General features: G+C 38.9%; 1 protein-coding gene across 3 annotated transcripts; it reads left to right on the top strand.

Annotated features, from left to right (window-relative positions):
* The first annotated feature begins 7308 nt into the window (after positions 1 to 7308).
* csf3a (colony stimulating factor 3 (granulocyte) a) lies at positions 7309 to 10418 on the top strand. 3 transcript variants are annotated; one of them, XM_034708090.1, is made up of 6 exons: positions 7309 to 7525; positions 8174 to 8223; positions 8706 to 8878; positions 9736 to 9843; positions 9926 to 10066; positions 10153 to 10418. In XM_034708090.1, exons 2-6 carry the CDS (start codon positions 8208 to 8210, stop codon positions 10342 to 10344), a joined length of 630 nt encoding a protein of 209 aa, XP_034563981.1. In that variant the 5' UTR covers positions 7309 to 7525; positions 8174 to 8207; the 3' UTR covers positions 10345 to 10418. The 3 variants fall into 3 exon arrangements, with proteins under 3 accessions (XP_034563981.1, XP_034563980.1, XP_034563982.1); XM_034708089.1 differs by lacking the exon at positions 7309 to 7525 and having other exon boundaries at positions 8104 to 8223; XM_034708091.1 differs by lacking the exons at positions 7309 to 7525; positions 8174 to 8223 and adding an exon at positions 8260 to 8393.
* The last annotated feature ends 1391 nt before the right edge of the window (positions 10419 to 11809 follow it).

Below are 11809 nucleotides of genomic sequence, written 5' to 3' on the forward strand. Positions count from 1 at the left end.
TGCCGCAAGGGATCAGCTGCCCCCTCTGCTCCCTGGTTTACCCTTGCTTGGGTAAAGCTATTTCCAAATGTCCCTCAGCTGCTGGGTGAGGTTCAAGAGTGATCACAGTGGCAGCAAAAGTCATTTCAACCTTTCCAAAAGGAAGCACTTTTTAAAGGAACAGTTCGACATCTTGACATAGCTTTGTTGCTCTAATGCAGGGATTTAGATGGAATACTGTACTGACATGTATATATAAGACAGCTTTCTTTTCTCTGAAACAAATTTTAAATAAATAGGATCCTCATATTCAGAGTTTTTATAATTGAATGAAATCGTTACGACAGGCGGCGCCACTTCTCTGTAAAGCCAGAGTACTCCTCTTGACTGAGGTCAGCAGTCACTCGCCACTTAAGTGCCAGGGGGATGAAAGATGGAGAAACATTGTGATGGGAGATAAGTAACACAAAAGCATGACAAATTAACTGACAACTTAGGTGGAGCAGTGATGTGTTTTTGCAACAAAACAGTTTTAAAGCAGCAGAGATATGAAATTGTCAAGCAGCCAAGAAATATGGCGCCAGAGAGAATGATGTCTGAGCACAAAATGTAAATGGCAGGCACAAAAAGACTGTCTTAAAATGCACTGTCACTGAAAAACGTAGCGATGACATTTTGTTTCTTCATTTATGCACATTATTACATGTATTCTTTTAGAAATTAATTTTTATTTGAGAAGACATTGAAAAGATGATTGTATTGAAAATGTGTTTAAAAATTCTGCCTACTTTGTTTTAATCACTCTTTGGTTTACTATCATTTTCTAACATTTGTTATTCAACACGTTTTGTTTTTTTTAATTAGTCTTGAAAAGTTATCGTTGTCTTGCAGTCAGGGTTGGGCCAAAATTGTATGTAGCCATAGTTAGCTTAGCAAAGACTTGAAACAGATGAAAATAGCTAGTACGTCTAAGTCAACATACTCACAAGAGCTTATCAGTTGTTATAATATCTTGTTAACTTGTTAGACATTACATTTTAAATACTGGAAGCCAGAGTTTGCTAGCTTGTAATATGGCTAGCCAGCTACCTTCCCATATAGGCATAGACTGCTAGCCATAGCTGTTAATTTAGCATCCTAACACGAGAGGAACAAAATGTTCATGAGCTGTTTGCAAGGCTGTTCTTTTTGTGATACTTTTTTTTTTTTTTTGTGATACTTAAGTACACCTATGTGCTTATAGTCCTAGTTAGCTCCATAGGTTTAACAAGTTGAGTTTAACTCATGGGTATGTAAAAAATATATTTTGGCAGTAGCTTAACTAAGTGTAGAAATATTAAGTTCAGGAGTTATTATCTTTAGGGTAGGGCTAGGTAGGTTTTTTGTATCCCTGTGTCCAATTGAAACACTTAAAGCTAGGTTGGTAGTCACAGAAAACTAGCATGAATTTGAATGTAGCATTTCCTCAGGACTCCGTCTAACCCCTCCCTCCCCTCCCCTCGGAGCTCCTTCGAAACGACGCCCCCGCTCACATGCAGGAGCGCAGCTGATTCACGACCATATGATCGTGACTGATTCAAAACCGGTCCTCAGCACATCGTTTGTGATTTGCACTACGTCAACTCATGTCTCACTCAGCAGTAAGAAAACACCAAAACATTATCATAGTGAAAGTTAAAAACATAAACAAACATGAAATGTATGCGCAGGAGGCGGGCAGAACGGCAGGACGTGATTTGATTGGTTTCATATTTTGGCTCCTGATGGCAGGGATTGGTTGGTGTTTTCCCAGGTTTACTCCGGCTGTAGATAGCAGCTTTTTTTGTTCTTTTTTTAAGAACACATTTTGTATTGATTGCCATCAGGACATAAAGATCATTTTAACCATTATAACAAAAAGTGTATCTAAATCTGACTACCAATCCCAGCTTTAAGCAAGCCAGCTAGCTATAGCTTCTAGTATCGAAAGAAGTATAATTTCTCAACATACCACAATATTGAACCAGAGGCAGAAAAGAAAGAAATGTTTGGCCCTCAATAAACCACTTTTCCCTATTTCCCATGTTCTTTTGATACATGAAGTAGGCTACAAATTTCAACGTGGTAGTGCTAGATTGGTTCATTTTGAGACCCTTTGTTTTTGTTATCCCTACGTGCTAAACAGTTTGAATGCTCCACAGCTTCTATTAACAGGAAGAGTTGTTTTACAGAAAGCAATGATATTGATCTTGACTGAGCTAATCTCAAGGAAGCCCAGGTACAACCTCCCATGACGAGCAGGAGGTTCAACAGTACTGAAAAATAGATGGTAAGCCTCCCTCTCTGACATTTCCTGACACACACACACACACACACACACACACGGACACCCGCCGGGGGAGACAGACATAAAACAAGCTACAGGCATGTGTGGCATGTATTTCTTACAACTAATGTGCAGTGCTCCTATTCTTTTGTTTTCCTGTATGTACAACAGGTGTGTGTGCATGACGGGAGTGAGGGTACCAGTAATGTAACACCTCCGTTCCCCTGCACACATAAATGTCTCTGAGGTTAATTTAAATTTCAGGCCAGCTCGGCTTGCCCTGCCTGGTAGCTTGGACATGTTACACTGGTGTGAGCATTACAACTGCTGGGTAATGGGACACAAAGTGGGGGATAAGGTGACGCATCCAATCGCTCAGAGCGCAGCCCATTTTGGGGTTGGGTTGCAGGTGAAAATGTTTCCAGGCGCAGAGATCACATGGGGTCTCCAGTGAGGGCCTGTGTCGGCACCTGATTTCCTCATTTGTCCAAAAAGGTAGGGTGACACTGAAGCTGCATTCAGGTAGAATGTTAAGGGCTTGCTTTGTCTGAGTCAATATTTCTGGTGGTGGTTCATGGCCTGAGATGAAAGACAGAAAGAGGAGCTTCCTCAAAACAAAACACAAAGTTCCTGCTTTAACTTGAGTTGCACAGCTCCCCCTGTTGTTGGAAGTGTGCAATGTGAGGAAAATAAATGACCATATGTTTTCAAGAATAACATTTTTTTTATAACAGGTACTTTTAGGTCATTAAAGGTAAGGATATGTGAACTTGCACCCAAAACAGAGGCCACTAGAAACATACACCATACAACAAACAGTTATGTTTCATTCTATGTGAATCTATAGCTGATTGCAGAGCTTGATGAAGCTGCTTTTGAAAATTACTGATATCCTTGTTATAGGCTGCAAAGCAACTATTTCTCATACCATTTTGCTTTGGGCTCCAGAAATAAAATGGAATACTACCTTATCCAGCTAGGTTTGGTTTAAGTAGTTTACAAAACTATGATTAAACGGATTTATCCATTGAAATATGTAGCTATAAGCTAAACTAGAGCAGGACCTCTATATTGGCCCTGACCACTTTTACTTTTATTGTGCTTTAATGATGCTAAAAAATGGCACAAAGTAAACCACAATTTATTTAGGTTTTCAGGCAATTTATTGGCACATACAGGAGAAGCTGATTGGCTGACCCAGTACTTTTAGCCGGAGTATGGATGTGGAGATGGAGAAGTTCCACTAAATAAGCATTGCCAATCCATTTAGGAGGCAAACCTTTCCTATAAAGGTCAACAACAAACATTTTTAATCAATCCTGTGACAGACTGTAAGCCAGTGAAAGGACAGCAACACAGGTGGGATGCCGTCCCTCTTTTTTTCCAGTCAGCAGGCAAGCAGTGGCATTTTGCATGAGCTCTAGGCGCTGAATGAATGAGTGCTCTGAGTACACATACAAAGAACTGAACTGAGTTACCAAACAATCGTGCTTTTGATATACGTGAAAGATGGATAAGAGAAACGTATACGTTCTTTTATTTACATTGCAATATTGCACTTTTATTGTCGATTAAGATTAAGTGTACAGTGGCACGCTGGTGTGGTATCCCTGAGTGGACTGATACACCTGTCAGGGGACCAGGCCATGCTGTGGGACACTTTTTGCTCTTGGTGTCACATAATAATATGTGTTGTATATGTTGTATGTATAATAGTATGTGGATTTACAACTGCCTGGTGGACAGTGCGTCTACGTTAAGAAATTAATGTCATTATCAGTTTTGATTTAAAGTTATTGGAGGTCAAGAGTTATAGTTGTAACCCAAATGATGTCCTTTTGTGAAACAGAGTAAAGCAACCTTGAAACATACAGAATGTACAATTTCCTTAAAACAGTTTCTTCCTGTGTAAAAAACATTCAAAGTTTTAGACATGAGTAACGCTGATCAAATTCAGATGATGAAGGCAGTTTGTGTTCAAATTGAAAATGGGATTTCACAGAATTTCAACTCATGTCATCACCCAGTTTGCTGTGAAATTCCTCCTCGAACAATCCTGGCAACATCCCTTCCTGTCCAGTCAACCTCCTTCTTCTTCTCACTTTACAATTTCAACACATATCTTCCCTGTTGGGCTGACCTCCCACCTCGAAAATTTCAATTCTTGGGTTCCATCATTTCCAGAGAAAGAGAACTGCTTAGCATTACTCCCTCATGAAAGGAATATAAGGTTTAAAAAGTAACCGGACCTGGACACTTTTGTGTTGTTAGTCACATCAGTGCATGTGTTCTCCAGGTTTCCTGGTTTACGAAACTGATCAAAGCTTTCTTCCTAGGCATGCATCTGACATTTACTTCTGAGGGAAAAAAAGATTGTTGACATTAGTGTTTATCTGGAAACATGTTGAGTATTTCAGGACTACAGGACAAATGTTTTGTTCACATAGCTGAACTTTTCCAGTAACATCAGTGCTCATATTTAGCCAAATGAATGCCAGTTCCCTAAGGCATAAAAGCTTTTAGTAGGTAATTTAAGGTAATTTAATTGCTAAATAAAGAAACTCCATCTAACAAAAAATGAGATACTCAGGGGGCAAGACCTGAATTTTAAGCATCTTTTTGTTTTCATTGTGGATACTGTCCTTGTCTGCCATGTTTCACTACCATTTGGCCTCTTCATTCCCTTCTGATTTACCTGTTTTTAAATGCAAGTTTCACTCCTCCATGGCATCTCTAATCCTCTAATGCGGTAAGTCTTTCCAGACTACAAACATTAAATCTAATAGAAATCATGCACCCGATAACCTTTCACTTTTTGGAATGTTGCATCTGACATGCAGATACAGGATGACACTGCTGTTGATGAAATTAAAAGTCAAATTGGACACATTCAAGGTTTGAAAAGGCAGGGACATGCTTGTGCAACCTTTCCCTGCCCGGCCAAAGCCGAGCTTGCAGATTGTTCCACCGCTCCACAATCAAACAGTGTTTCCAACTGGGTCATAGAGAGAGCGAGGCCTCAGCAGTGAATAATGCCCTCCTTTCATGTGCAGGATTGATTGGAGATCAGACCAGTGTGGATTTCAGGGATCAGATTTGACGGCTTCACTTCACAGCCTATCAAGCATGGCCAGATGTAACATAGCTACAGCGGCTGATCAAGGGGCCCTCGTGTCAGAGCATGAAGCAAACTGATCTGCTACAGTGGAGACACAGAAGTAACCTCTGAGGTGATTACATAATTCTTATCACAATGGTACAATGCCTGGAGGTTACAGTTTTTAAATGAAGATTTGATGAACAACTCCAGGGGGTTGGTTGGTTTGCCACATTGAGGAAATTGAAACTAGGTTCTTGCCAATAGCTGAAAAGACTGATACCAGTCTTATGTGGTGTAGCGGATATCTGAAGTTCCTGCAAGGAGTTTTGGGATGGTTGTTAAAAGAACTGGAAATATATCGCTGGCCCTTTTTGAGCTATCAAAGCAAACCAGAGGGTGTTTGTGGCCTAGCGCACCCCACCTACAGAGGCTATAGTCTTCGTCTTTGAATACTCCCTGCTTCTGCATAAGGACTGCAAACTGGGGCAATATATTCCCTGTTTCTGTCTTAATCTGTCTTTAAGCAACATATTAATTAATGTCACTATGAGGAGTTTTTATTTACAGGTTTTAAAACGGTACCACTCTTAAACTGATGCCACATCGTAAAATTAGATCATTGGAGACAACATTGGTTATTTCTTTATACTGATATTTAGTGTACCAAATTTTAATCTCCAAACTTTTCCCTGGGTTCACCAGAATCAACATAAAATGAAAACTCCTCACAGTGCCATAAGGTACAACTGGTGATAATAAACTTAAGCTAAGCATAAATATTGGAATATGGGAAATTAGCAAACTGACTGTCAAAAGTTAAAGCTCATTCATTAATAGTTTGTTCTGGTTTGTCTAATCCATAATAATCGACCCTGAAATAAATTGAGTTTGTTTACATGAGGGAAACAAACAAAAAATAAACCTTCTTATCATCAAGCTTAATGCTAACTAATAAGCAGTTTTTTTTATTTCACTCTTTATGCTAGACTAAGCTAAGCTTAACTAATCTAAATTGAGCTAAACTAATCTTAGCTATATCTCCAGCAGGGTCTTCTTATTTTGAATGTAGAAATTACAGTGATATGCATTTTTAACTACCTCTTAGCAATATAGGACATTACAATATTCCTCAACTGTCTAATGTATTTAACACAGGTCCAGCGAAAACCCATTTGTTTTAATAACCACTCTTTTTTTAAATCATACCACCTGACTTATGTGTGGAGGTCACAATTTGATAATAAGGCTTTCATGGATATCTTGTGTGCTACAAGAAACCGTTGTTTGAATAATATACAGTTGACTTGCTTTCATAAAAGGGATAAGATCAGAGGATTGGTGGTTCCACTCTCATGTGTGTGGTAAAACTGGTATCCAGTTAGTTAGTCTTAGCATACAGACTTAAAACAGCTCTGTGTTAATATAGAAAGGTCTAAAAGTCACTAATCAAATACACATTTTAACTTATTTCTACACTTTCTGCAAAACTAAGCCAGCTTCCTCCGAGCAATTTAATTTTATTAGTGTTTGGACATTAAAGTTGGGGCATTCTTTTCACTTAGCTCAGCAAGAAACTAAATTAAAGTATTTCCCATGATAGTAGATTATTTCTTTTAGACATCTAACAGTCCATTTGAATGAAATACTTTTTTGTTAAACCACTCTTTAAATCAACTGTCCTTGCAGTTTATGGTCACTGTAGTGAGCATTGACAGATTGATGAGTGAAATGCAAGCATATCATAGTATTTTCTACAACATCTTATTCCACCAGATGGCACTCATGGTCCTTAAGACTGAAAACTGCCCAATAATCTGAACAAGTTTATACATGTTTATACATGTTTCTTTTCAGCCGGAAGAATATAGCTGTGTAAACTTATGTCATTTTCACTCTGATTTCATCATGTGTTACAATATTTCTGTCTTTCAACAAAATATGAAAGATGTCACATTGCTTAGCCAATTAATGACACAGCAAAAAGGTACATGATGTTGTCCACATCCAAATTAAAAATGGCCCAAAATTAAACAGGCTGGCCATAGAAAACAAAATAAAGTTCCAACAAAAATCCCAGATTTCAGAAAACATTGTGACCAGCTGTAGAATCACGTTCAATTTCCACATTTCCTCTTTCTGCTGTGAGTAGAGATAATACCTGTTCCCCCTGGATATTTTAGGACTTTGATACATTTTTGTGCAACCGGCTACACTCATGCTCAACTACAAGCTGTGTTACATCAAAGTAGAAAGTCAGCAATGACGGAATTCTAGTTTCCTCAATGAAAATCTTGAATTGTGTTATGCTGACAATATACTTGACTTATAGAAAATAGTCTTACTAATACTTTCTCCTTTTATTTCCATCTGTCTGTTTGGTTTAGTTTCTATTTAGGTTGATTCATCTTTCATGGATTTTATTGTTTCTATAATATGTCTTTTCGATTCACTTAAAAAATTAAATATTATGTCACGTTAGACTGTTATTGGTTGATTTAGTTGGGAAGATAATACTAAATAATAATAATAAATTAATTAAACTTTTTTTTATACTGAAATTATTATAGCAAAGAACAGAAAGTGTAATAACCTCAATTTATCTTCATGATCTATCAAATAAATGTGATACTATGTCTTCTTAATTATGAAAAAATGAGGCTTTGATTTAGAGTTGTGGTTGAGATAGAAAGTCATAGTGAGACTCAGATGAGATGAACCAATGACGGGGAATCCCTGGCCTGCAATATATATATAAGTGTACTTTAAATCATGGAGAGTTCTCACTTTAGGTCAAAACTTGAAAGGCATTCCTCATCAGAGGCCATGGACATCCTGATTGGTAAGTAGTGATGAGGTAATACTTGAGATGTTCTGCTTTCACTTCTGCTCTGACACTCTGAAGGAGACGGGAACATATTCAGAGTTTTCTGGACTTTATTTGAGCAAAAATATCAGCTATGATTACAAAGTTAGTTTGAAAGCATTTAGGCAGTGTTTGGGGAAACAATGGTATGTATATAAAAAATTACATCCACTCAGAATATCTTATTTGCTATTTTTAGTAACTTCTGAGTCGGGTTTCAGATTACAGCCACTACTCTGAACTCATGCAGCTCCTCAGCCTGAGGGGAGACATGCCCAGTGCTGCAGCACAGAGGAGCTGCTGAGGAGAGAGCAGGGCTTTGTTCTGCCTGCCACTCACACACACATACACACACACACACGCACACACGTACACACACATTTTGTGCTGCTGGATGTATAAAGAGGATTGTTTTGATGCCTCGGCGTTGACGCTGTGATTATTTTCGCCGCCTGCAGTTTTCGCCCTTTCCGTCTACATGGCCTCTTTCGCCCGCAGCGCACCTCTGCCAGATGAGAGCACACTTGTTGCGGATCCACGGTCTCAGGAAATCGTGCAAAGGAGCCGCAGCTTGATTCAAAAGATCCTGCTCTCCATTCCCGACGCACACAAGTCATGCATTCACACAGAGGTGAGGCAAAGTGAAGACAGGTCCTGGTAGCACGTTTTTGGCGCATTGTTTGGCTGAGATTAACCATGCTTTGGGGCAGGGAGCTGCAGTGCGGGTTGATTCATGTGCGCAGGTCCTTTTATGAGCCCATAAAAAGGCTTCTGCGTGGCTGAGCTTTGTCGTTAGATCTGAGCATGTTTTTGCCCAGAGTGTCTATTTAGATGGTTATTACTGAGCATCAAACATAGGCATTGCAGCTACATCTGCGAAAGAAGTATACGAGAAGTTTTAGATAAAATAAATGTGATGGGAAAATGTCAGTTGTTACTACTTGCATTAATGGCGACACCAATTTTCATTTAATTTCTGCTGTTATCTGATGAACTGAAGCTTACACGTTTTATAATATAAGTAATATAAGTATACATTTGAAGTACTTGTATTTGAATGTTTTCCATTTATTACAAATAGAGTAAAGTGAATGATATAAATAAAATGCTAACACATTTATTTTACATTGAATGTCTGTGAAATTATGATATATTATCAAGTTAGAAAGTATAAACAAGGGAGCTTGATTTTTTGTAACAATAATCTGTATATAATTAACTGACATGCTACATAAAGAGAGGTGCTTAAACTTTATTGTTTCAGGTTTGAATTTTGTTTAAACTTTTAAGCTGAAAAGGGGTATCTCTATATCGCAATAATACATCTTTTTTAAACTGAGGGATCTGCGTACTTCTGCAGCTACTGATTCAGGATTTGATTTCAGCAGGATGTTGCAAGAAATGGGCCTTCAGTGGTATAAATATGTGCTTCTCGTTGCATGCCAAGCAGCAATCAACTCATAACATCTTTGTTTATCTTTCCCACAGACACTGAAGCTAAATTCTTCAGAAAATGAAAAGCTTGGGGTAATGGCATCCAACATTGGCATCCCCTCTGCTCCCATCCTCGGAAGTCTTTCCTTAAACTTTTCTTTGGTGAGCATCTCAACAAGGAATTCTTTTGTTAACAAAGTAGAGTTAAAAAGCAGACAACCTGAACTTCATATTGTTTTTTTAGGAGACTCGGTTGAAGCGCATATCTGAGGGTCTTCAGCTGCACCGGGCCTTACTGAGCTCAGTCTCTCCTCACCTGGAAAACAAAGACAAAGTGATGGAGCTACAGGCTGACATCAAAGACCTCATCATTCAGATCAACAAGGTAGGACGCATTTTAATCTCTGACACTACTGATTGATAAGTCTTAATTGTATTCACCTTTCTGATGATGTTTCATGTGCCTTGCAGATGCTGAATAAGATCAAAGGTGAGACTGTGGTGCAGCCCACACCGACCCCTGTGGCTTTACGTCTACCAGGGGAGTACGAGGTTCAGGTGGCAGCACACCTGACCCTGGTTCAGCTCCAGGCCTTTGGGCAGGACGTGGTCCGCACCCTCAGGAGCCTTGCCCAGAGCAGCGAGGAGGAGACAGAGAGCTGACCAATGGGTGTCACACATAGACTGTATAAATAATGGACATAGTCTCGCTGACGTCACCCGTCTGTTCCTGAAGCCAATCGACGAAGACGGCAGCCATATTGGAGATGCTGAACTCAACCAAGCATAGTGTGAAGTAAAGGGGCGGAGTTTTAGCCTCCTAGCCAACAGCTGTGTGTTCCCGTCCGGGAGTCAAATCAGTCATGTCCTTATTTGGGAAAAAACTCGTAATCTTAATATCTTCTGAACTGTTACGTTAGAAAAAAAATTCACCCCCGTACAGTGTGTGCCAATAGAGACATTAGCTACGTAGAGCCAAGACGTTTTTTGAACCAGGCTGTAAACATGTTTATTAATGCTGCAAAGATCGTCTTTTTTGAATTGGTGTCTATGTGGTTTCCGTTGTTTCTGTAGCCAGCCTCAAGCGGATTCTTGATGAATTGCAGTTTATAACACTTCCACATGGGCTTCATATTATGAGACCGGAGGTTGCCGCTTGGGTGTCACACCCTGAACGCTTTTGGCTCTTGTCCAAAACGTAACTTCACCTGCCATTTTTATTATGGCATTTATTTATTTATTTGTCTGTCTATCTATTAAATAACTATTTATTATTTATATTTATTTATTGAACTGGACTACGGAGTACCTGCTCGCTGAACACCATGGGGTCGAGAGCCTTCTGCCGCTCCCCCCCCCCGCCTCTGGAACTCTCCCCTAGGACGTCTAAAATTTCACCTCTTCCACCACCTTCAAATCTAGCCTTAAAACTCACCTTTTCCGCCAAGTGTACTCACCTTAATCTGCCTTTATGGGACTGGAATGACTTCCCGTCCCCTTTCCTTTTATTAGTATTGTATTGTTATTCTGTTGTATTTATGTATTTATTTATTATTGTTTTTTTTTACTATTGATATGTTGTAAGGTGACCTTACAACATGCCAATGTGTACAGAATGGCGCCTTTAAATAAAATGTATTATTATTTATTAAGGGAACTTATTTTTGATAACATTGTTTTTATACCAATAAGTCTGCTCTTTTGTTGAATGCTGTTTTGTACGTCTATTTATATTACAGTTGCAAACACTAGACTTCTAATAATCCCCACATCCCCCACATCAAGGACTAATTAAATATTCTGTTGAATGCATGATATCATTTCTGGATGAATCGCATTTTACATACCATTATACCAGTTTCTATTTTCTGATCTTCCAATAAAAACAGACTGATGAATGATTGTTCCTTTTTTTTTGTCAATGACCAAGTATACTCACACCTGAGGCGCTGGGTAACACTGGCATATGCTCTATTGCTGCTTTGATTATACCTGAAATTCCAGCAAAGCCAATACTGTAACGGAAGTGCAACAGAAAGTGAAATCAAGAGTTTTGGAATATTATTTCTGTCAGACAGATTTTCTTCAAGGAAGTATGTCGTATGGTGAATGACGAGCCTGATGACTT

The sequence above is a fragment of the Notolabrus celidotus genome, chromosome 18, assembly GCF_009762535.1.
Source record: "Notolabrus celidotus isolate fNotCel1 chromosome 18, fNotCel1.pri, whole genome shotgun sequence".
NCBI lineage: Eukaryota > Metazoa > Chordata > Actinopteri > Labriformes > Labridae > Notolabrus > Notolabrus celidotus.

Excerpts from the sequence above, each read along its gene's own strand:
- csf3a (XM_034708089.1), top strand. The coding sequence starts at position 8,154 with ATGGAGAGTTCTCACTTTAGGTCAAAACTTGAAAGGCATTCCTCATCA. Across the intron at positions 8,879-9,735 it reads AGTCATGCATTCACACAGAG|ACACTGAAGCTAAATTCTTC; the intron begins GTGAGGCAAAGT and ends TCTTTCCCACAG. Across the intron at positions 10,067-10,152 it reads TCATCATTCAGATCAACAAG|ATGCTGAATAAGATCAAAGG; the intron begins GTAGGACGCATT and ends TGTGCCTTGCAG.